Source organism: Schistocerca cancellata, chromosome 1 (genome assembly GCF_023864275.1).
Source record: "Schistocerca cancellata isolate TAMUIC-IGC-003103 chromosome 1, iqSchCanc2.1, whole genome shotgun sequence".
In the NCBI taxonomy this organism is placed as follows: Eukaryota; Metazoa; Arthropoda; class Insecta; order Orthoptera; family Acrididae; genus Schistocerca; species Schistocerca cancellata.
The window spans coordinates 206,370,479-206,397,037 of NC_064626.1; the positions used below are offsets into that span (position 1 = coordinate 206,370,479).

General features: G+C 40.4%; 2 protein-coding genes across 6 annotated transcripts in view; one reads left to right on the forward strand and one right to left on the reverse strand.

Annotated features, from left to right (window-relative positions):
• Nucleotides 1-7,390: 7,390 nt before the first annotated feature.
• On the reverse strand, nucleotides 7,391-21,811 carry LOC126164345 (uncharacterized). The gene is made up of 4 exons (XM_049920236.1): nucleotides 21,663-21,811; nucleotides 20,765-21,556; nucleotides 18,215-18,392; nucleotides 7,391-7,473 (listed from the first exon to the last, which is right to left on the reverse strand). The coding sequence occupies exons 1-4, from the start codon at nucleotides 21,669-21,671 to the stop codon at nucleotides 7,391-7,393; spliced, it is 1,062 nt and encodes a 353-aa protein (XP_049776193.1). The 5' UTR covers nucleotides 21,672-21,811.
• Nucleotides 21,812-23,674: 1,863 nt separating this feature from the next.
• The window catches only part of LOC126168825 (protein ARV1), a 45,628-nt gene continuing 42,743 nt past the window's right edge, over nucleotides 23,675-26,559 (forward strand). The window contains exon 1 of one of the 5 annotated variants that reach the window (XM_049920594.1): nucleotides 23,675-23,722. Coding sequence is in view for 2 of the 5 variants with exons in the window: in XM_049920590.1 (XP_049776547.1) it covers nucleotides 24,149-24,151 (3 nt within the window). In the remaining 3 variants the exon portion in view is untranslated. The other 4 variants (XM_049920592.1, XM_049920593.1, XM_049920590.1 and 1 more) reach the window with 4 other exon arrangements.

The following is a 26,559-nucleotide window of genomic DNA, read 5'->3' on the forward strand; positions in this document are numbered from 1 at the left end:
TCATCAATCCAAGACATCTCCGCTGAGAAATCGCTACATTCGTACCCACGAAATAAATTTCTATCTGTTAAACATGGGAGGATACCAGTACGTCACAGATTTGCGGTAAATTACCAAAGTGAAAATGCTGGACAGTAAACTACAAACGCAAACCCCTTATCCGCTAATTATAATACACTGAAGAATCAAAGAAACTGGTACGCCTGCCTAATATCGTGTAGGGCGTCCGCGAGTATGCAGAAGTGCCACAACACGACGTGGAATGGACTCAAATAATGTCTGAAGTAATGTGGTGGGAACTGAAACCATGAATCCTGCAGGGCCATCCATAAATCCGTAAGAGTACGAGTGAGTGGAGATTTCCTCTGAACAGCACATTGCACAGCATCCCAGATACACTCAATAATGTTCATGTGTGGGGAGCTTTGTGGGCAGCAGACGTGTTTAAACTCAGAAGAATGTTCCTAGGGCCACTCTGTAGCAGTTCTGGACATGTGGGGTGTCGCATTGTTCTGCCGGAATTGCCCAAGTCCGTCGGACTGTACGATGGACATGAATGGATGCAGGTGATCAGACAGGATGTTTACGTAAGTGCCATCTGTCAGGGTCGCAGATACGAGGGGCTTTTGAAAAGTCCATGTAAAAATAAAAACTACTCACGTGTTTGGGGTAAACCTTTTTTATTTTTCGACATAGTCTCCTTTAGACTCATACACTTCGTCCAATGCTATTCTAATTTGTTGATCCCTTCCAAATAACAGGAATTGTCCAAGTCTGCAAAATAGCTATTAGTTGCTGCAATCACCTCCTCGTTTGAATAAAATCTTTGTCCCGCCAGCCATTTCTTCAAATTGGGGAACAGATACTAGTCCGAGGAAGCCAAGTCTGAAGACTAGAGGGGATGTGAAACGAGTTGGAATCCTATTTCCATTAATTTTGCGTCCACAATTGCTGAGGTGTGTGCTGGTGCATTGTCATGATGGAAAAGGACTTTTTTGTGGTCCAATCGCCGGCGTTTTTCTTGCAGCTCAGTTTTCAAACGGTCCAGTAACGATGAATAATATTCTCCTGTAATAGTTTCACACTTTTCCAGATAGTCTATGAGGATTATCCCTTGCGAATTCCAAAAGTCAGTCGCTATAACCTTTCTGGCTGAAGGAATGGTCTTCGCATTTTTCGGTGCAGATTCGCCATTGGTAACCCATTGTTTTGGTTGTTGTTTGGTCTCAGGAGTATAGTAACGTATCCATGTTTCATCCACAGCGAGAAACGACCCTTAAAGTCCTGTGGATTCTTCCTGAACAGCTGCAAACCATCCTTGCAACACTTCACACGATTCCATTTTTGGTCAAGCGTGAGCAATCATGGAACACATCTTGTCGACTTCCTTGATTCACACGAATGCACACAAAGAAATAGACCAATATGGCTGAAACTTGGTGTGTATTCTTTCCAAAGATGCTACTAGCTAAACAGGACCTTGATATGCACCGGTGGTGCCAGCTCTCAGACTTTGCACGGACTTTTCAAACGCCCTGCGTAGACGTATCAGCAGTCCCATTTCACTCCAACTGCACACGACCCACACCATTACAGAGTCCCCACCAGCTTGAACAGTCCCCTGCTGCCATGCAGGGTCCATGCATTCATGAGGTTATCTCCATACCCGTATATGTCCATCCACTCGATAAAATTTGAAACGGAAGTTGTCTGACCAGGCAACATGTTCCAGTCATCAATAGTCCAATGTCGGTGTTGACAGGCCCGGCGAGATGTAAAGCTTTCTGTCGTTCAGTCATCAAGGGTACACTAGTGGGCCTTTGGCTCCGACAGCCCATATTGATGATGTTTTGTTGACTGGTTCACATGCTGACATTTGCTGGTGTCCCAGCATTTAAATCTGCAGCAGTTTGCAGAAGGGTTGCACTTCTCTCACGTTGAACGATTCTCTTTTCATGTTGAACGATTCTCTTAAGTTGTCATTGGCCCTGTTCTTGCAGGATCTTTTTCCAGCCGCAGTGATATTGGAGATTTGATGTTTTACCACATTCCTGATATTCACAGTACACTCGTGAAATGGTCGTACGGGAAAATCCCCCCTCCATCGCTACCTTGGAGACGCTGTGACCCCTCGCTCATGCGTCGACTATAACACAACGTTCAAACTCACTTAAATCTTGATAATCTGCCATTGTAGCAGCAGTAACCGATCTAACAACTGCTCCAGACACTTGTTTTGATCTGTAGGCGTTGCCGACTGCGGCTCTGTATTCTGCCGTTTGCATATCTCTGTATCTGAATAAACATGCCTCTACCAGCTTCTTTGGCGGTTCAATGTAATAAATCACCCAAAAAGCGTTAACGTAAAAAACTGAAGAACAATATGCTAGATGACTACATAAATGAATCGGAAACAAATTATTCATAACACTACCTTAATGACATAACTGTAAAAATTTTATTCTTTGTTTTGTGCTGAGACCGCAGTGGCAGACTGTCAATTTTTACACGAATTCTCTTGCGGTTTCTGTTTGAGGGGTTAGGTGGTCTGATTTCCGCTACGTCATTCTGGTGATCGTGTTGCGGACGTCCCCTTCCAGTCCCTCCATTGTTCCTTGTTTGCTCTGAGTTCCAGACTGGGTACAAGAAGTGGTAAGTATTTTGCATTTCCCTCCTGTTGCTGTTTCTGTTTTCGTGAAAGTTATCGCCGTATCGCTGTGTCTTCTTCTATCACTCCACTGAGGCTCACTGCTAAATCTTTGGCCTTGGCATTAGCTTCCTGTTGTGTAGTTTCTATTTGTGTTTTTCCCGTCATTACTTCCTCCAGATGCACCTTGCGAATTTCGTTCACCATGTCTCATTCAGTACCTCGCGTTTTGTGCTTCCTTGAAAACGTCTTACTCTTGTAGAGCGTTTTTCAATGACTCTATTGTGTCATTACATTTGCTAATGGTCCGCCTCGATAGCTGTGTGATCAGCGCGACGGAATTCCATGCAATGGGTCCTGGGCTCGATTCCCGGCTGGGTTGGAGATTTTCTCCACTCAGGGACTGGGTGTTGTGTTGTCTTTATCATCGTCATACCATACCCATTGACACGCAAGTCGCCGAAGTGTCGTCAACTTAAAAGACTTCCAGGCGACAGGTCTACCCGACGGGAGGCCCTAGCCATACGACATTTCATTTGCCAATGAGCAGTTCCTGGTACCTCAATGGCAGTTTTATGTACCAAGGTCGGACTATCTCCTTATCACCATACCGTTGGTCCAGGTTCTTGCTGATAAACATCTTGAAAAACTTTACCGGACTGCAGCACCTCGGTGATTCATGATCCTTCCCTAACACAATCTTCTGTTTAATCATTTCTTGGATGTCCTCTGGCCATTAGGTATTTAGGAAATCGTCTCTGAATTCGTCGTAACTGTTTCAGTTTGCTGCAACGCTACGCACGTCCTCTATTATTGAACCTTTCAGGTATCCACAGCCAAATTCCAATTTGTATACTAATGGCCTTGACTCAGGTAGTACCATATCATACTGACCAAACGATGACTTCCGCTGTAATGAATTGTGGTTGTCTTTATAAACTTAAAAATTTTGAACTGAGAGAAAACGCTTTAAGTCGAAACATTCGTAATTTTGCACCCCTGGACTTCCTCTTAATTCTGTGTGCCGGAGATTTCGTGACTCTGATGACACGAGACAAGGATATAACACCTTATCTCCTTGTCTCGTGTCATCAGAGCCGTGTATCAAATGTTCCCGTGCGTCCAACTCGCGCGCAGTTGTGGTCCGGCTCAGAACTTTGTGTACTGCGAGCCAAACGTCGCCCGCTCGGCCAGCGTGGTACCCTTTTAAACGGGCGCTCCTGCCATATATTGACCTCTGCCAGAAATGTGGCTCCAGGTTGGGTTCCAAAATTTTGTCTTTGACATTCCTGGTGACCAACGAGCTCACGGCGAAGTGCTGTTGCTTCTGGCTGAAGTCCTACACAAGTGACCCGTTCACATATTTGTCGCATCTCATCCACCAGCTCATTCCGCTGGGTAGTGAGACACGTTTGCTCGTTTTTGATTTCTAAAATTTCTTACTGTGTCTTTTCAATTACTCTCTGTCGCTCTTTTTTGAGAGCAGAAACTGCCTTCTTGGCTGTGCTCATTTCGGCCTTTGCGAGTGCTGCCTGATCTCACTCAATTTGGGCATTTGTTCGCGCATCTTGTGCTAGTAATCTGGCTGTCCTAGCCTCACGTTTGGACTCTACCGTTACTTCTCGTGTCTCATCTGACATTTTTCTAATGTCTTGAACTACTGCTTTTACACTCTTAACTTCATTCCTGACCTGATTTACGTTTTCGACAAACTCGCCAGCCCTCCTTCGAATTTCCTTAATTTTTTCATGACTTCGTCCTGTCTTTTTTCCTCCTTGTCTTGTCGTCTTTTTTCTTTCCATTCCTTCCCCTGTGTGTCCTCCTCCTGTCGTCTCTCCTCTTCTCTTTCTCATCATCTCTTCTCTGCCTCTTGCATAAACTGAATGATTGATTCTTGTTGCGCACTTCCAGTAACGTACCATGGACTAGACGCACATGACTCAACTGCTCTGGCGCCTTGTCTATGAAAACGGACAGTTATTTTCCCTTACTGCACCTCTTTCCATATTTACAGAACCTACATGACCCGTCACCTCGACATCGTTTTCACTTTCATTTCCTGAGTGAACTGAACCCTCATCATCAAAGTATTTTGCATCTGACATTTGCGCACTATTTGCAAAGTAATTTAAATTAACTTCATCCGCCGTTCTGTCTTGTTCTACATCATTGGCTGTATCGTGTTCCATTTTCGACCACATTAGTAAGCAGCCTTTCTCATGACACCCTCGAGCTTTGCTTCTCATAAGCATTCAGATCAACTGCTTCTTCTGCAAGTTTCCCACTCTAATACAACATGCGCCACAACTATACTCTGATCTTCTTTCAAATAACACACACATTTATGCTTAAGGGGACACAGTCGCGAGGGAACTCCCATAAGGAATCAATGCTAAAACGAGCAAACGTCAGGTACAGTTTCTGAAGTAACTAATGGAGATAAACACCTGAAACTTTTACAGTGTACAGCTGAAAAATCATTCTCAAATCACATACAAAATGGTTAATGTATTTTATATATTTTATGAGTAATCATTTTTTGTTCTATAAGACAAAAAATTAAAACTTTTCTAAACACCTTGGAGCTTTAACTCTGTTCTTTTTATCACTACTGGTCTATTTTTTTATCTAATTAATCATCGTTGTATTAACAACGGATACTGTAAGTCTGATGTCTGTAGCAGTCATAGTTTTTGAGAAAAGTGTACCAGAAGGTAAAAAAATGTAGTTTTGAGAAAAATGGTATTAAAGTTTTACATGCAAGAAACTAATGTACAATGTCATACAGACACACTTTTAAAACATTCCAGGGCTATACTTTGGCTCAGCTTCTTGATCTTTATCTTCTTTCCTTTGATCTTCTGGCTATCCTGGCCTCCTTGGTAGCATTTCCTGCAGAAATTTCAGCATAATGGATACAGTCCATGTCAATGTTTTTCAGTCCCCTTTCAGTATTGATACCATCCTTTGTTCCCAAGTGTCTTAATACATCAGTCTTCACTGCATCATGAACACCAAATTTTAGTGTTTCTTTTCTAACGAAAACAGCTTTTGGTAGCCTTGTCCAAATGACAGAATTCAAACTTTCATTTGGGTTTTGAGTTTTTCCATGGAGACACTTTTTAAAGAGCTCTTGTTGGCTAACGTCTAGCAGGATTTTTTCTGGAATTGAATGTTTGTGCTTATAGCTGGAAGATGTAGCTGGGTTGTTGAATTTGCACCAGCTGTTGGGTCCCCGTGGGCAAAGGTTATGTTGTGGTTCCTCATCTGTTGAAATTTTGTGAAAGAATATAGCCCAGATGGCTCTCCTCATTGCTTCTACATTGTTGCAGTTATTTCTAATGGCCATACCATAAGTCTGGATCCTGTCTATTTCAGTCTTTGTCAGGCCCCCTTTACCACCTAACTTTTTTTCCTTACATATCTTTAGAAGTCGTGATCCCATTCTTTTCTGTACATGTTCTATACATTCCAGTTTATTAATTTTGACTCTAGGCCCATAAGGTTTATCTTCTACCACTTTCTGATAAGCCTGTCCCCGTCCCCAAGATAGTCTGTATAGAGGATACCTCTTGACTGCACAGACCTTTTGAAAATGTTAGCAACACCAGCCACTTCCATGCCTCCACTAGAACCATCATAGTCATTTTTGCACACATATTGTATAGTGGGATTTTTGCTACAGATGTCACAGAACTTAGTAATAATTTCAATATCCAGAACCTTCCCAGTATCAAAAGAAGTTGCTGACACAATGCCATTTAGGGATGTATGCCCACGTTTCTGCCAACTGCCATCGAAACCAGCAGAAATTTGCCTTGTGTCAGATTTCGTATCATTCAACTGAGCTGCTTCTTTGGCTGCTTTCAACATTGTAGATTCACTTACCTGAGTTACAACAGCACCAATAGTCTTGTTTTAAACATAAGACTTTCTTGGAGGTGGAGGAATGTTCATCACTGCACAAAAAACAGCACCTGCACTTCGCCCTTTTCCATTAAATCTAAGTGCATACACTAATCTTATATTGTTCTCATATAATCTGCTTCTTGTTACAGGGGATGACACTGTATTGGCAGTACAGCTACATTCCAAACATGTCAAAATTAAATTACAAACAATTCCCTTGGTTTTCACCACATCTTCGTGCAAAGTAACGTTTCCACCACAGTTTTTACAATATGTGTGTTTTTCGATAAGTTCATGTAATAACCTCATGGAGATCAGAATGTTTGTGTCAGTAACAACAGAAACACTGTTCACACCACATATTGTATTGTCACGCATTTGAGAGGCACTTGAAAAACCGGCAGCACCTAGAAGCTTCTTGCTTGAAGCACTGACACTCGCACTGACTTCACTTTCAATATTATTCCCAGATAGCACAGTAAGCCGGTTTCAGACTTGTTTCCAGATGTAAAGTTCAAGTATATAAGCTTGATCAAAGCTGGAATATTCAGGCCTGTTAGTTGGATTCAAGCTTGAAACAAACATCAAAGTTGGCAGAGTTCAAGCTATATTTCAAGCTTGACTTATCAAGTTTGGCTCCAGCTGTATCTACACACGTGGAATACAGCCTGGTATTTACAGCTTGTTTTAAGTTATATAATTATTAATCTGAATTTATTGAACCTAATTAATTAAATGAATATCAGAATGGAAATGGTGTGAAAAAAATTATCAAGACATGTATGTTTAAAAATTTTTATTTTCAAAGTGTTTAAAATTATTTTATTTTAAAATTTAATTATTCTGAAGGCCCTCCAGCCCCAGCACACAGACCATAGAAGGATCAAATATCGCTGACTTCTGCCAGTATAATGATCCTGTAACAGGTAAAAGAAAATGTTAGGCATACCTAAACATAAAAAATGTAAAAAGTTGAAACTGATCAACCTAAATATAATTTATACCCCAGATTAGCAAAATAACTTCAAACTCACTGATGTAGTAAGAATCATTAACTAGTATAAACGTCACTGAGTAAGCAGCTGCTTCTGGTGACTTCATTCCAAAGAGTTTTAAAGTAATTTGAAATAACTTTTTGTTTGAAATTTTTAAAGTAAAGATGACATTTGGGTAATTTTGCGATGACTTCATGAAGAAGCCACACATCACTATTTTTAACAGTTTCAGGGCCATTTAATCTGAATTACAAAGAAACAATTACTTGAAATGATATACACCTCATACTGTAAGCTTATAGGGAATCCACTGTTTAGAAAAATGTAGACTTTTATTCTACCCACAATAATTTTTGGTGAGTAAAACTGAATCAAAATGAAATAAAAGATGAAATCAAAATGAATTTAAGAAATTACCAGTTCTGTGGAACTGAAATGTAAAAGAACAAAAAAAGGCGAGATTTTAAAAAGGTAAAATAACATTAAGTTTTAATTTATTGGTGCCACGTACTAGAGAGCTAGTTTAAAATGACCTCTTTTTGCTGAACAACTTGTAATATGTATTCTTAGCTGGTAATCCATTTCATTTTCATCCAGGCTCAATTTTTCTACATAAAAGAATATGATATTTCTATACGTTACGTTATAATATTTAACATTTGTAATATTAACGTACCACTAGAGAAAAATGCACCAACGTACCTGTAATACACTCAGACCCGGTGTAGCAGTAAGGCACGAGACGCCACACACTTACCGAACTATTTTCCAGTATAAAACAAACTTCACAACAGTCAACAATCATTAACGCGCGTCACAAAGGTAAAATGGCTGTAAACCTAGCAGAGTCAGTGCAAGGCTTATAAACGCTTGTGGCGCTTCCTGTAGACGTCTATGGAAGCTATGGTGCGCGCGCGTCTGCTGTACAGGCTTCCAGGGAAATTAAAATTTATTTCAAGTTTGGGAAAATTATTTTAATTCAAGCCAAATTTTTACAGCTTGATGTAAACTGTGTAACAGGTTGATTTTTCAATCTTGAATTTTCAACTGAACCTAAACTCAATATCCACCTTGAAATAAGCTAGAGTGCTAGCTGGGTTTTCTGCCCTCTGTTCAAAACTAGGAGTTTTGCGGTTTATTTTTACATATTTATCTCCACGAAACATAGGCTTATATCCAAACTTCCTTATTCTACCCATTGTGTTATAACGTTTCACAAAATCATTACATTTGTATCACCAAAATGTAAACAACTAGGATGAAGAAACTGACAAATGATAGTCGACAATGCAGACAGGCTGGCAAACATCAGAATAACAATTCTCTCTTGCAATCCAAATAAAGAGTATTTATATCCATGGAACATAAATGATTGTTGTACTATAGTCAATGCTGACTACTGCGCAAGACACAGCAAAAATGGACGTGGCGCTATTTTCCATGCTTCACGAACAAATTAATAACTCCGAATCTAATAATCAGATTTGTATGAAACAAACGGCATTTTGTAGCCAAATAATTGGAGCATAGATTAGGACTAAAAAAATTCGATTTTTTTGAGCCTGTTCGCGACTGTGTCCCCGTAAGCCCAGGAAACAGACATCAGACAAGAAGTGACGCAGAAATCACTGACAAAACGCAATGAAAAATAAACAAAATCAATGACACAGACAATACATACACTGAATAAAATGTCCACAACATACTACAAATTACTGAGATACAACGCAATTCACAGCGCTAAAACCGAGTCTAAATGTTCTCAGTGTACCACAGCCTCACTTTGGAAAAACAAAACAAAAAACACTCGCTTATTCACCCAAGATACCTCACTACCTCACAAATGTGTCATGACTCGAGATCCTGGCCAAGCGTCTCCAATTGCAAGCTGTCCCTTGCATTCAAACCTACACTACTGGCCATTAAAACTGCTGCACCAAGAAGAAATGCAGATGATAAATGGGTATTCATTGGACAAATATATCATACTAGAACTGACATGTGATTACATTTTCACGCAATTTGAGTGCATAGATCCTTAGAAATATGTGCCCAGAACAACCACCTCTGGCCGTAATAACGGCCTTGATACGCCTGGGCATTGAGTAAAACAGAGCTTGGATGGCGTGTACAGATGCAGCTTCAACACGATACCACAGTTCATCAAGAGTAGTGACTGGCGTATTGTGACGAGCCAGTTGCTCGGACACCATTGACCAGACGTTTTCAATTGGTCAGAGATCTGGAGAATGTGCTGGCCAGGGCAGCAGTCGAACATTTTCTGTATCCAGAAAGCCCGTGCAGGACCAATCAACATGCGGTCGTGCATTATCCTGCTGAAATGTAGGGTTTCGCAGGGATCGAATGGAGGGTAGAGCTACGGGTCGTAACACATCTGGAATTTAACGTCCACTGTTCAAAGTGCCGTCAATGCGAACAAGAGGTCACCGAGACTTGTAACCAATGGCACCCCATACCATCACGCCGGGTGATACGCCAGTATGGCGATGGCGAATACACGCATCCAATGTGCGTTCACCGTGATGTCGCCAAACACAGATGCGACCATCACGATGCTGTAAACAGAACCTGGATTCATCCGAAAAAATGATGTTTTGCCATTCGTGCACCCAGGTTCGTCGCTGAGTACACCATCGCAGGCACTCCTGTCTGTGATGCAGCGTCGAGGGTAACCGCAGCCATGGTCTCCGAGCTAATAGTCCATGCTGCTGCAAAAGTCGTCGAACTGTTCGTGCAGATGGTTGTTGTCTTGCAAACGTCCCCATCTGTTGACTCAGGGATCGAGACGTGGCTGCACGATCCATTACAGCCATGCGGATAAGATGTCTTTCATCTCGACTGATAGTGATACAAGGATGCTGGAATCCAGCACGGGGTTCCGTATTACACTCCTGAACCCACGGATTCTATATTCTGCTAACAGTCATTGGATCTCGACCAACACGAGCAGCAATGTCGCGATAGATAAAACGCAATCGCGATAGGCTACAATCCGACCATTATCAAAGTCGGAAACGTGATCGTACGCATTTCTCCTCCTTACACGAGGCGTCACAACAACGTTTCACCAGCAAAAGCCGGTCAACTACTGTTTGTGTATGAGAAATCGGTTGGGAACTTTCCTCATGTCAGCACGTTGTAGGTGTCACCACCGGCGGCAACCTCGTGTGAATGCTCTGAAAAACTAATCATTTGCATATCACAGCATCTTCTTCTTGTCGGTTAAATTTCGCGTCTGTAGCACGTCATCTTCGTGGTGTAGCAATTTTAATGGCCAGTAGTGTACATATAACTTTGAATGATGCTAAATGTTACTATCTTTAAATAGAGGAACGTATTATCTTCACAATAGGCTTCGTATCGTGAGCGACACTCTTAATTTTTATATATGAGATTAGCGAATTTACCCATGGCACTTTTGTTGCCTATGCCTACAGTCACTTTCAGAACTCAAGTTAATAATCAAATTAATTGTTTTAATAACATTGAACCTTGAATTGCTGGTGTACCCACGTACCACCACAGTAAAATAAAACCAGTGAATGGTTGAGTGAGTATGAATGAGAACAGTGGCGTATTTAAGTTTACAAAAATAGTGACAAGTTTTATTAATCCTTTTATAGCTACAACAAACTGACAAATGTTACACAAAAAATAATAAACACAAATCAGAAAAGGAATGGTGTTTGACTGGCAAATCATTCATTGGGGGTGGAAGCTATACAAATTTTCACCTGAATTAATCCCTTTTATAACGCAATCTGACTTTGTTTAGATGAATCCACTGTGAGGCCCAACTCTATTCAAATGGAATCAACTACGTCCAAGTACACCAAAAGCTATGGTTCAGTGGAGAACTGGGAGCTGTGAATCTCATTTAACAAACCTATGCCAGTGTAGTAGTATTTTACTCTTTCACCCTGATTCCTGCGCTGGCAGAAAACGGCGAGCTGTGAGCGAGGAGCGACGCGCTGCGGCAGCTGTATGTTCTGACATGTCCACGAAAATTTGCAAACCACGCGGCCTTATCAGAGCCTTGAATTCCCAGCATATTTCAATGTGAGGTGCACCTTTTCGCTGGTCTGTCCAAACCAATATGACTCACAGGCACAATGGAGCGCGCTGAAATTGTCAAACATCAAAAACAGCCGACTCTGGACGAATAAACTCACCCTCGTGACTCACGGTATGCCCGAGATAATATGCATTTCCACTGTCGGTACAGTTGGAAACTACCACTGGCTCTTAGTCCACCACAAGATACAGACCACAAGTCTCACCCACTAAGGACCAGGAGACGAAGAAGGCAAAGAATCACAACCACTTTCCACCAAGCCTCGGTATAGCAGTCGAATTAGCAGAAACGAAACGACCTCCACATTGCACAAACCAAACAAACTATCCTCTATTCATTGGATTTCTTTTATTGACTGTTTTGTTGGCCTGAATTTAAGACTAGGGATGTGTTGTTTTCATGGTAAGCATGGTCGTGTTTTTGGCAAAAAATATATAAACATCTACGTAGATGGGACGACAGTCCCTCATTTCAGTGAGATCTAATCTTTCCAGGCCGACAATTTTCCATTTCTGAAATAAGGCTGTAAAGCTTCCCAGGCTGTCGTGTGCATGAAATATATATATTTTTGCTGCTTGTTAAAAAAGATCTGCAGACTTCGTGGCGTCAGGGGAGTTACAGCTTGCCTTCACTAAACACATGGACCAACTGCTCTGTCCATGTTGTCCCAGTTTCAAACATGAGAATGCATGATTTGAATCATCTACCCACTGTTTGCACAAAACCTAAGTTTACAGCCATCTCTCTTAAATGATTTCAAAAATGGTTCAAATGGCTCTGAGCACTATGGGACTCAACATCTTAGGTCATAAGTCCCCTAGAACTTAGAACTACTTAAACCTAACTAACCTAAGGACATCACACACACCCATGCCCAAGGCAGGATTCGAACCTGCGACCGTAGCAGTCCCGCGGTTCCGGACTGCAGCGCCAGAACCACTAGACTACCGCGGCCGGCTAAATGATTTCCTCCACCCATTTTCTGCCACCTGGCCACCTTCATGACTGACTGCCACATGACCCAGGTAAAATGTTTTTATGATCCGGTGCCCTCCTGCTCCGACCATAAGTGAAAAAAGAGGAGCGCTACAACCAGAAGTCCCTCCGCAGGTATAATCCACCGAGTGCTGCTTCCCAGAATCACTCGCATAGCCAAATCGCTGCTCTAGGCATTTATGCCCCACAGTCCATCTCTCTCCCTGTTCTCCGTCGCCTCCACTACAGCTCCTCGGGTGCAACGTGCTACACATGCAGTTATATGAACATTTTTCCCACAATTTCCTAAGGCAAAAATCTCATAAACTACGCATACCAAATGTAGTACTGGGGAACACCAAGATGATGACCTAAAATACGAATATTAATCTGACTGCCAGTGTTGTTAAAGTGAGGGAGTGGCGTGTCACCTCTCATTATCCGCTCCTGTAGACCCTGTCTCCTCTGCAGAAAGTGCAGGTTCTGTCATCACCTGTCAACTTGACTCTGAGTGGCGTTTCAGTGGTAGAGCAAGGCGTCCTGTACAGTGTGGATGGCGACTAGGCAGGACTCAGGGTGTTGTACTGATCCCCCTGACCAACAAGTCTGAGGTGCTCTCTTTCACTGAAACTGAAGCTGAGCCACTGAATTCACTTCACCTGTTTAGGGGAAACCCATTCTGTCTGGTATCAAGAGGATCTATTAATTATCAAGTAGTTCAAACATATGGCGAATTATGGCTCCACAGGAGAGGAAAGGACGCCAGGTGCACTCGGTGTGTGTGCCTGGGGACCTCATTCAATATCTTGAAGAGTATATTCTGGCAGCCACTGAGGGAAGAATGTGCAACCAAATGCAGATTGTGGCACACATTGGAACGTAAGGTGTCTGTCGTCTGGGCTCTGAGGTCTTACTTGGGTCACTCCAGCGACTGGCAGAGAAGGTTGACGAGACCAGCATTGCACGGGGAGTTTCAACAATGCTCACAATTTGCAGCATTGTCCCCAGAACTGATTTTGGCTCTTTGGTTCTGAGTTGAGTTGAAAGACTGAACCAGAAACTTTGAAGGTTCTGTGACAACTAGGCTGCAACTTCTTGTATTCGTGGCTTATGACTGAGAACTGTAGGGTTCCCCTAAATAGGTCAGATGTGCACTACACATCAGAGGCTGCTACTCAGGTAGCTGACTGTGTGTAGGGCACACACAAATGCTGTTTAAATGAGGCGACTCTCCATACAGTCAGATAATGGTGGCCCTAGGAAGCGACGAAGTATCAGTGTAAGATCGAAATAAACGCCTCTCACAGGTGAGAGTATTCAAATCCTAATGGTTAACTACTGAAGCATTCACAAAAAAATGTCAGAGTTTGAACTTCTCCTGAAAAGCAGTGAAACTCACATATACCAGGTACAAAAACCTCGTTGAAACCAGAAACTGAAAATATGAGTGTGAATCGAAAGGATGGGCAAATGGGAAATGGAGGTGGCGTATTTGTCGCAGTAAACAAGAAACTCAAATCCAGCAAGATAGAAATTGAAGCTTCATGTGAAACTCTTTGGGCAGGCTCATCCCATGAGGCAACCGAAAACCTTAGAGGAAACCTCAGTACACTTTCTACGTAAGTTCCTCAGTGATACAGCAATCACTGGTGGAGACTCTAATCATCCACTAGTTAATTTGGGAAAATTACAATTCTGTTAGTGGTGCAGACGATAAGACATTTTGCATGACATTACTAAATGTGTTCTCTGAAAACTACCTTGAACAGATAGTTCAGAACTGCACTCATGATAAAATGTACTGGATCTAACGGCAACAAATAGACCTGACCTCTTTACAGATGTCCACATCGAAACTTATATCAGTTACCATGACACAATTGTGACAACAATGATTGCCAAAGCAGGAAGGACAACTAAAACAAGCAGTAAGATATGTATCTTCATTAAACTAAATCAAAACCTAGTAGTTTCATATCTTAATGAGGAACTTGAAACTTTTATCACAGGACAGGAGCATGTAGCGCAACTATGGCTCCAGTTTAAAACAATAGTTGACCATGGACTGGATAGATACATCTGGACACCTGGCTGAAGAAGACTTACAAGTTCGTGGCGCCCTCCATCGGTAATGCTGGAATTCAATATGGTGTTGGCCACTCTTAGCCTTGATGACAGCTTCCACTCTCACAGGCATACGTTCAGTCAGGTACTGGAAGGTTTCTTGGGTAATGGCAGCCCATTCTTTACGGAGTGCTGCACTGAGGAGAGGTATCGATGTCGGTCAGTGAGGCCTGGCATGAAGTCGGTGTTCCAAAACATCCCAAAGATGTTCCATAGGATTCAGGTCAGGACTGTGTGCAGGCCAGTCCATTACAGGGATGTTATTGTCGTGTAACCACTCCACCACAGTCCGTGCATTATGAACAGGCGCAGGATCGTGTTGAAGGATGCAGTTGCTATCCCTGAATTGCTCTTCAACAGTGGGAAGCAAGAAGGTGCTTCAAACATCAGTGTAAGCCTGTGCTGTGATACTGCCACGCAAAACAACAAGGGGTTCAAGCCCCCTCCGTGAAATCACAACCACATCATAACACCATCACCTCTGAATTTTACTGTTGGCATTACACACACTGGCAAATGACGTTCACCAGGCATTTGCCATACCCACACCCTGCCACTGGATCGCCACATTGTGTACTGTGATATGTCACTCCACACAATGTTTTTCCACTCTTCAATCGTCCAATGTTTACTCTCCTTACACCAAGCGAGGCGTCATTTGGCACTTACCGGCGTGATATGTGGCTTACGAAGAGCCACTCGACCATGATATCCTAGTTATTTCAACTCCTGCCCAATTGTCATAATACTTGCAGTGGATCCTGAAGCAGTTTGTAATTCCTGTGTGATGGTGTGGATAGATGTCTGCCTATTAGACATTACAGCCCTCTTCAACTGTCTCTGTCAGTCAACATAAGAGGTCGGCCTGAATATCACATCAGAAACAGTGGACCTAGGGATGTTTAGGAGTGTGGAAGTCTCGTGTACAGACGTATGACGCAAGTGACACGCAACCATCTGACCACGTTCGATCTCCGAGGGTTCCACAGAGCACCCCATTCTGCTCTTTCACGATGTCTAATGAATACTGAGATCGCTGATATGGGGTACCTGGCATTAGGTGGCAGCACAATGCACCTAACATGAAAAACGTATGCTTTAAAAATTAAGTAACCCAATCTGGCCCTGGCATGCCATTCTTAAATTTGGGGACACTTCTGCCTGTTTTCAATAAGAAATATTTGACACAGAATCTTAAGTCTGTTTTAGTCACAGGAAATCCAAATTATGCAACTTTCAAGATATGGTTCTTGAAACCCTACTTCTCCTCTTGAGTAAACACCCTTGGCCCTCCAATAATAGAGCTTCGTACACCCTTTAATTTATTTATAATGGTACTGCGAGGTATTCCATATTTCTCTGCACCTGCACGATGTGTCAGGCGCTTGCATTTTATGTCTTCCAGGCATTTTTGTAAAGTTTCAGGTGAATAGTCCACATATGAACGAGATCCAAGCTCACGTTTGTGTTTTCTGGGCATTGTGAACTGAAAGGTGAAAAATGTAACACATATAAGACATTTCAGGTTCAGAAAGTCAGTTAAATTTTATTTTACTCACTTCAATTTTATTTTACTCATGTCCAATGTCAACTATTTGATATTAATGCAATCAATGGGGTGACATTGTTCCAGGACCAAAGTCACCCCTCTCTAACCTCAAAGTTACCTCTTTGACATACATCTCAATTATTCGAAAAATGTGAGCTCTCAGCATTAAAATGCAAACTGGAACTTTATAAGCACAATATTAAGCACCAAATGCTTGCTTACCAGGTGTTTTGTCCATTGTTTTGTGGGTCACAGATATGAAAGTTCCCAGACGACTTTTTCGCTACAAAATTATCCATCCAAAACAAACTAGTACCGCCTCTAGTGGAATTTTCCTGAGCTTCAAACTCTGGTTCCTATGTTGACAACATGCATTCTACAACACGTGCCAACCATGAAAATCATAATTTCCCCACTAGTTGTGTCAGGAAAGCAATTTATAACAAACTACCCACATTGGAACAATGTTACCCTGCAGGACCAATCTCATCCCAGTTTACGGTATTTAGAAAAATATTGTACTGATTTTTAGTTAATACAGCATCCAAAGTGACTAATTCCTAACAAAAGTCAGCTGAATGAGAAAACTGTGATCTGTCTGTGGCAGGTGTGGCCAGCAGCACAATGGGAAGTGCACTGCTGCTCAGAAGTGAAGATCTGAGTTAAAATTTCAGCTGAGCATCAATTTTCACTTTCACTAGGACGTAAATATTAAATATTTTTAACACCTAAGTACTTATTATTTAAAAACAAACTTAACTGAGGCCAAAAGTCTTATTTTTGGAAGGAAACATTTAAGTTTTTTTAACATAGGTTACCTCCCAACAACCCCAATAAATTTATTAATTTAATTTTAATGAAAGACTTTTAACTGTGTTGGAAAATTTATAAGTATACTTTTTAGACAGATCGAAGATCTCAGTCTTCCTGCAGTCATATTTCTGTACCCTGGAATATTTGTGTTTCTTCTGCTTAGTGCTGTTGGCTGCCCAGGAATGTATTTTACAGTATTTTTCCTTTTCTATTATGCAACAAAGAATACAGATATCACAAAATATGAGATTATATTCTCCTTACAGAACAGATTCATAAGAAATTATGTATTACCTGCTCCAAAATTTGAACAGTGAGAGGCAAATGCAGTAAGCGCTTTAATTTTTTCGCAGTTGGCCATTTTGTCTGGTGATTTGTCTGCAAAATCTTTGAATATTCCATGAATTTTTGACACTAATTCCTCTGTTCTTTTGGATGAACAACCTGAAGTGAGAGGTAACTCTTTCACTCTTTCTTCCATTTCCAGTACTGTTGAAATACATGTTCTGTCATTTTTTAAAGCATTCAGTTCTGTGGAACCGCTAGTTGTTCCACACCAAAGTTCCAGCAATCCTGCAGGAGGTTCTTCATTTGTGGTTATTAGATGATAGAATCTTCATAGCCTGTTGGGTCAATGTGTTTTTCTGAAGGAGAAACAATACTTGCCCAAACCATGTGTTTACATATTTTTCCTGTGTTTCCTTCTAAACATATGCCAATCTATGTTAACAAAATATTGGTGATTGTATTGACTCTCACTTGGTACAAGGAAAACATTTTTCTCTATCATCTTAATTTTGTTTAGCACACCCTATGTAGCTGCTTTACTGGCCTGTTGGAAACACTGTGCCTTTGCCTATTTTTGGCTGCATCAAGCAGTCTTCTCACAAAATATAACTTAAATTTTGTTGTTGTGGACTCAAACATCTGGACAACATTAAAGGATGCACTCTGTCATATACTATGTCTTTTATAATTTTAATTAGTGCCTCAGAATAATTACTTGTGTGGTTGCCTTGCATAAGTAGGTCATTGCAATAGGACAACACCCACAGTTTCCACCTTCTCCAATAATTAATTTTCTAAGTACTGCGAGTACTAAGTACTTTTTGATAGCCACCTCCAAACAGCTTGGAGCACGTGGAAGATGCACAGCAGAACTTCAGATGAAGGAAAGGAACTGAGAATAGCAGATTGTTCTGCTTGTGAATCATCAGTTAAGAAAATGTTTGGACCATAGATATGTCCACAAAACAGATTTTCACCTATAGTCTTCTTCAGAAGCTGAAAACCAATTTCTACAATACCACAAATTTCAGACAAAGTGATTAGTGTCCCAAGTGGTAGTAGGCCTCCACAATCACTGTGTGTGAGAATCACAAATAGTCTACTGATAGTTTGATCGACACCACCAGTAGGGCCCATAAATGCTACTTGTGGTGTGACTTTTGTATATATTTATCTACACATATTGCCAGGGATGAGAAAATGCTGAAAAAGAATATTAAATAATCAAAATTTTCTTAATAAACTCTAATCACTATTGAAAAACAACATATGAAAAATGTTTCTTGCCATATTACATAGTAATTGCCCTTACTGGTGAACAATTTAGCAAACACACTTCCAATTTTAACACTATAATCATATATTTTTTTGGAAAAACGGTTCCTCTTCTTCACTGTTAAAGTCTACTGTGCCTCAGTCTTTCTTAAAAACACTTTGGTACAAATGATAACTATAATTATAGTCTGAGCATCTGCAAGTACTAAAGAATAACTTGGCTCATTCATCTGAATTTCGATTTTGATAGCCTCGAAAGCAGCAGCTGGTGAATAGCCTTTTTTGAATAGACTAATCAACTTATTCGTCACGTCACTTGATGATTTTCTTAAGATTAAGAATGTAGCACTTCCTAAACTGTGGTTATGATTTAATGTTAAATTTATTTTACACAGCATTTCAGGCAAGAAATCACCTTTCCGTTTACATTTCCTTCTATATCTTTTCTTCATAGCGTGTATAGTAACTGCCAGCTTTGAACGACAGTTTGTATTTTTGGTTACCTTACGTACAGCTGGATCATGTATGTGTTCACAGTTAGTGTTGTGCTGACAACGCAGACGCTGGTCAAAAATTATTTTCTGTTCTGATGCAGGATCAGTTGATCTAATGCTGTACGTACTTTTCGAGAAAGACTGAAACTCAAGTACCCATTGCTTAAAATCATTCTCATTTTCAGCAGCTACCAGGAATTTTACTTCCTCCAGTTTCCCGTCAGTTTCACTTCACATCAAACAATAATGTTTTCTATGGCATCAAAATTTTCTGTGGAAACGCAATACAAAAGTGTAATAATGAAGCAAAACTAACAAAACACTTTCAAGAATTCCAGTCTTTTCCTCGTGCGTAAAGTTCTCTTCAAAACTTATCATGTTAGGCTCTCCGCTATCCATCATAACTCACGAACATTCAACCGAAGAAACGCGGTAGACTTTAGTTGTAACTTCGGGGCTGAGAGGCCGTGGTTGATGTATAAAATTTCCACCTAACGTTTCGTCTCCATCTGCAGGAGACATCTTCTGAGGTATTCCGGCTACTGCCCTTAAATATACATATAAGCTACCGTGCTGGCACCATTCAGCTACCGGGGGCGGACACTTACTAGATCTGTTACAAAGAGTAAAGATAACACATACCTCAAATAAGTCTAAACTTTTACTAAAACAATTGAAGGGGTCAGAGAGATATAGTCATAAGCCACGTTGAAGTAGTTTTGAGATACAGCGAGTTTAAAGTTCCTCAGAGGTCTGAAAATGTTTAATACAAAATAGAAACTTTATTTCTACTGCAAACACTTGCTTAACACTTGTAAAGCATGTTGTTAAATAGTCAACTCTCTGCATGCTATAAAATATTAATTTTAGAATGATTCTAATTAAGATGTAGTCAATGGTGGCTTATGACTGTATCTCCCAAAAAATTGTTTAAAACATAAAGTATGAATTTGTAAGGATTTATTTTTACTACTCTTACACAGCAAGCAGAATATATAATGTTTACACATTAATGTATACATAGCAGGTATCTGAGATGTATAAATTACTTTTTCATTGATATAGTTACATCAAGGAACTTCCTCTACCTCATCATTGTACACGTTATTTCCAGTACATGACCGAAAGAAATCTTGATTTGCTGCAGGTATGTATGGCATAAGAGACAGTACATCATCAATATTTTTCTGGTTAATTGGTAGTAGCTTTCTGTGCTTTATTGGCAGCTGATATGGATTTGGCTCGACTATCCTTCCTTTCTTTTTGACACGAATATCCACTGACATGAAAGCTCCTATGTCTGAATAAGAGTGCTTTACACTTAGCTTGAAGGGATCTTCAGACTCAAACTTAAATTGAGTAGCTTCACTGAAACGGTGGGGGTCTCCAGTCGTGGATTCTGTACGTTTTGAGATCAATGCCTTCAGTCTTTCCAAACTTCTGAAGTCTTCTCTTTCCATTTTAGTTACAATGAAATGTTTTGGACTCGCAGAATTTATTACTTCTGCCCATTGATCTGGAGTGTGCACTATTGGACGTCTGTTTCTTGCATACCGTTCAATGCTACCAAAATCACGATCGCAATGTGGTGTGACCTACCACAGGGAAGTAATGCTGGACAGAATCAAATCTTTTGGTAGCAACAAGGAACCTTTCCAAAGCAATAATAGTCCAATTCTTTGCCTGACCCTTGCAGTTGTCTTTGATTATATGGAGATGTTTTGTCTGAGGACTCGTTATCTCCAAGTACTTCAATAAGCAGCTCCCAAACTCATCTGAACCCCGTCCTCCATCTTTCTCGCTCCACAGAAACATATAAGCCTTATTTGATTCACAGTCATGGATACCATAGTTGTATGTCCGTATTTTCCTCTTGTAAAATGCTGGAGCAACTGTTAGCTTAGGTGTGGGGAACGTTTGCTGCATATCCACTGCTATCATTTGATGCTCTTTCGAATTTTCTTTAGCCAGAGCAGTTAAAGACGCAATCATATTTTGTCCTCTGTCAGCCTTTTTGAGATGCAGTTCATATTGTTGTTTCTTTTCTGTGACTTCTGCACATAATTCTGAGTTATTTATTGTAATTAGAAATCCATCACATTTTGAACAGGTGTCACTTATTGGTAGTTTGAAGCCTATGTTAAATTCAGATACGAAAATTTCTCTGAATTTACTTTCAGATACTGCAGGAACCTGCTTTTCCTTGCAGTATTCTGAGTATTTATCTCGAAATAAGGAAGCAGTGCTTGCTGATATCACAATCCAAATACACTCTATTGGGGTTCTGTTGCCTACTGTAATGGCTGTTATATTTTGGTATGGCGTTGAGAAATTCTCTAACACTTTGTACAGCTTCGTCTTGAAATTTATGTGGGTAGTTTCCATGTTTTCCTGAAAGAAAAAAAAGATGAGCTTATACCCTCTTCCTAACAGAAATATTTGTATAGTACTCAGTTTGAGTACATCCCTAACTTATAGCACAGAGTAACATACAAACCTCTTCCATCTTCTTTTGGCACTGCAAATCCCTGCTTCATTTGATGTTGCAAATTCCTCACTCTTCGTGCATGTATCTGTAAGCCATGAAACCTTACGAAAGCTTCCTTGCAGATCATGACTTTTATTCCACATACCCTCACATTATAAGAAAATGTAACATCCCTGGATTATATTTTCTTGGAAGTCTATTTTGGACAGCTTTGAAAGAAATTATGACAAATATAACAAAATGAAGTAAATATACAAAATATTGAACGACTTTTATTTAAATAGTGAACAAACCTCCACTTTTTCGGTTCCATTTTCATACAGCTCATCAGGTAAGTATTCTGGGCATTAAAGTTTCCTATGTCCTAAAATGAATGAAAAATGTTTTCTTCCTCTCCAAGCAGTTTTGTCAAGCATTTATTTAAACAAGTACAGAGACTTCCTATAGTAGCAGCCTGAACAGTCTTGTGGGTTTTTAAAGACTTATACTGCTGACCAGCATTTCGTCGACGTTTTGCTTTATTTTTCTTCCACTGATCAATATTTCGCTTTCTTTTCCGTGAAGGCTTTGGTTTTTCGGGTGATTCTTCATTTATTCTACTTATTTCAAGCTATAATATGAAGAGCAAAATAGTCTAAGAATTTGCGTGAGATATAGTCATAAGCCACACAAAACATTAAATTTCGCTAAAATCACATTAATGAGAAAATATTTTTTACACATCTTTTACCTTTGAAACTACATTATTGCACCATTAAGCAGCAATATAAATGTGCCCATCAAGTTTCATCATTAACACACAGGATGGCTGTCAAATGCGTTGACAATGTTGAGAGAAACAAAGTCACAAGCCACAGGATATTAATCACCAGAAATAAACCGTTTTATATACTTACCGAAACATTATCTGAGCTGGAACTGCTGTTCGATGGATGCCAAGATTCATCACTGTCAGGATCCAAAGGGTCAAGCTCTTCACTTCCACTACTGTCTGTGTCAAATATGCGTTGAAGACCCGAAGACGCTTCAGACGTTCCTGACCCACCTGTCATTTTGCCGTGGCTTGTGACTATGTATCTTCTGAAACTACCATCAGATGACACAGCATAGAACTGCACTCCATCATAGCCTGCCATCTGTTGCAGTAACATGGAACTTTTTAAACACATTGTGAAGAAGACATTGTTAAGAACGCCGCAACATGAAAAACTCAATTTCGTGAAAGTTGTGGCTTATGACTATATCTCTCCGAGCCCTTCGATTATCTGAACCAAAACACATCAAGATATGATCCCTCGGCGTAGCATATTAGGGCTATTACTGTTCGTACGTCAGTAGCTTTTACTGTAGTATTAGTAATGGAAAGAAATTGTCTTTGCTGACGACAGAAATATTAAAGTCACTGCGAAAACAAACAAGAGAACTCCTTGCAGGTAAAAATACAAAGTGAAATCCTCAACGAAGTTAACAACTGCTCGGTACACAATACAGTGACACAGCACAAAACGAAAACTAATGTTATGAATTACAGTTCGTAGAGTGCCAACGCCTGTTAAATTAAATGTAGATGGAACCTCTGCAGAATGCCTAACAAACCAAAATTTCTGGGAATAAATATTGATTCTCAGTTGAAACGATATGAACCCACCAAGATACTTGCAGACATAATGTCATCAGCATGTTATAATTTTAGAGTCTTCTAGTCAGTGTGTGACAGCCAGAGTCTTCTCGTTACATGCTATTCATCTGTACAGTCAGTTCATAGCTACGGAATTCTTTTGCGGAGAACAAATGTACAGAGTGTGAACACAGCTGTCAAATTACAGAAAACAGCCATAACAATAGAAGATGACTCCTGCAGATGAGACTAAACGTTAGGTGGAAGTTTTATACATCGACCACGGCCTCTCAGCCCGGAAGTTTCAACTGAAGACAACACCGGCCGTGAAAGCCTACATTGTATGATTAAACGCGGTAGAATTTCAAGGCAAGCGCGCTACGCGCCTCACGCGATTGGCTGCGTCATTCTGGCCTGTCATTGGTTGGGCGTGTGTTCTGGCAGAAGTGCTGTAAGAGCAGTTTTCGCTTTACTATCATGATCATCTGTGATTCTGTGTGTTTACGTTCGGCGCGAGGGGCAAATTTTACAAGAATTGACTAATGAAGTCCAGTGTGAAGTACATACAGACGGTGGCGGGCAAAGATTTTGGAACCTAAGCTTTCCTTAAAAATATATAACAACAGTTCCGTATTTTGTCGCTGTCTATATTTGAGGAACGTAAGAGAAATTTATTTCAAATGTGTAGCCTACCTGATTATTTCTTGACGTGTTTAGAGTCAAGTAAGATCGCGACGTGTCAACAGAAGTTTCGTACTAATAATGTATTATAGGAACAGTTAACACTACTTGTGGATAAATACTGGTTTAATTTGAACGAAATTAAATCACTGCGGTAAAAGAATGTATTTTCTCTTACTGGACGAAATACCAACATATGGTATTGTGTCTATATTTATTGCGCGTGTAGAATAGTAGTTTCCCTTATACTATTGCATCGTATCGTAACTATTTTCTCAGTACGGCAATTTGGAGTTTTGTTCATTTATGTGATTGTAGTGCATACCTATTTTCGTATCTACGTACGTCCAAACTCAACAGAATCAGGCTGTGGCATTACAATCTTGCCTTATTTATATCACAGTCTGTTTAGTTTACAGTGGAATCGGGAGAAACGAAGTTTCCTGAAGAAGTGCTGAGAGATGGCTAGATTCTGAAGGATCATAAATATCAATTGATTGTAGTCGGCTTTGGTGGCTCCAGCTCCAGAGAGCTGTACTCCATTGAGTTTCCATACTAGTAGGCTTTTGCAGCCAATCACTTCATTTGACTGTTTGATGTTGTATATATGATCCGAACGTTCCCACTTCTGTCATCTTGAGTAACCTGTGAAAATAATTTTCATTATCTTATTCAGTGGGATTCTTGACTTTGTTGCTGGACTGGCCTTGTTTGAGAAAGTACTTATTGATACTGGTATTAATTTTGGTTTCTTATATTTCATTACTCCTGTGGAGAAATCTTGTGTTGAATAGCGTTCTCACACACATTTGGTGAAAGTCGTCCATAACTATCTTGAAACCATTTATCACCCTTGTAAATGAGCTGTTTTTCTTTTTTTTTTGTACTTCCTTCATCATTCAAATCCAACATTGGTGTGGCACTGTGGGACACAGAAGCCATCTGGCAATAAAGCAATTTCAGATGTATTCTCAAACAGTGTCTGAAAAAACCGACCTTCATGGATTGGTAATCACATTTTCACCCACTGGCTTAATAGAGGGGGGACTAAATTATAGCTAGACTTTTTTGTGTCCATTTTATTCACTTCGGATTGTGATGCAATTTCATGAAAGATCCACATTATGTATTATAGTGACGAGAAGTGTGCTTTTGTTAGAAGCAAGCATGTCATAAGAACTGTCTCTACTTTAATTTCTTTTAACAGCAAGCAACCTGTAAAAATATCATAATAAATGTATGGCAGGAGTGATTCTGGAAGCTCTCTGAAGAAATCTTTCAGAATATTTGCGACATCTCACATACCGAGTTTCCCGCCACTGTCGAGATGTCTGTATCTGACTTTGTCAGGCATTTTTAACTTGCTTTGTGATGGAGCCTTTCCGTGCCACAATTCTCTTCACTACATTTACATGTGTCAACAATGAAATAGGAACTTCAGTGCCACGCCCAGAATCCAAAGTTATTTACTGACACTGCAACTGAAGTAAAGGCCTTTAGGAGAACCTGCTATCATTACTTCTTGTTGACTGAGAGTACAGTGCTTGTTGTCACTGAATTTCTTAAGCCTGTGATATACGCCTATCACTTTCAGTGCTTGCAAGATTACATGCTTCAGTGCCTCCTTGCATTCCTGAGTGGAAATATGTATAATGGATACAAACAAACTCCAAACCTTAAATGAAGGAAGACATGGAAACTTTATTGAGGCTGCATAAACACTGCTAGATGTAACAGCATGGTAAGAAAATTCCAACACAGTCCTCATGATGAAATATTACTGCTAAACAAAAAGTACACCACAACTAACAAAAACTTTAATTTTGTTACATGCCCATTCAGCAGAGCTGTCCCAACTTAATCTGGGGTGATATTTGTTTAATTGATGTGTATTAACAGGGACAGTAAAAGACAAAGAATAACAGTACTCCAGCAGCGACAGCACTACCCTGGCCCACACTGAGTGCTACTACCATGCAGAAATACTGCTCCGTCACTGCTGGAATACTGGTTATTCTTCTTTTACTGTCCCTGTTAGTACATATTGATAAAAACTAAGAACACATTAATTTGGGACCATTCTACCAACTGGAAACGTAAAACTCCAATTCAAAATTCATTATGTCTGTAATGGGAAACAAACTGACATTTTGTCAGTGCTGGGTGCCATATGAAGGAAATGTTGAGCAGGACTTGTTTGAGCCAACTCCAGCTACACATTGCAAAAATCAGATTTCTAATTTCTTCCAAAACACTGGAGAAAATGTACCTGATGATCCATGGGGGAGAGACGCAGTGTAAGTGGTGTGAACAGCGTCAGACATTGAGTGAGTGCAGAGGACACAGACATAACGAGTATTTGTGTACGACTATATCATCAGCATCTTACAGTGACTGAAAGGGGACTCTTTGTGGGTCTCTATTTGGCCGGCTGTTCAAATCTTGCAGTATTCACATTTGTGGAACATTTAAATGTCACACTCGCCCGACGTTGGGCTGCATCGGAATGTGAAGGAAGGCATGCTTGTTGTCATGGTTCTGGTTGACCATGTTTGACTTTCACAAGGGAGGATCCCTGTATTGTGCGCTAAGCACATCGTATCATCT

Coding starts and splice junctions, on each gene's coding strand:
- LOC126164345 (XM_049920236.1), bottom strand. Junction 18,393..20,764: donor TCCAGCATTACTTCCCTGTG/GTAGGTCACACC, acceptor ATTGGTTTTCAG/CTTCTGAAGAAGACTATAGG. Junction 7,474..18,214: donor TTGGAGGTGGCTATCAAAAA/GTACTTAGTACT, acceptor TACCTGTTACAG/GATCATTATACTGGCAGAAG.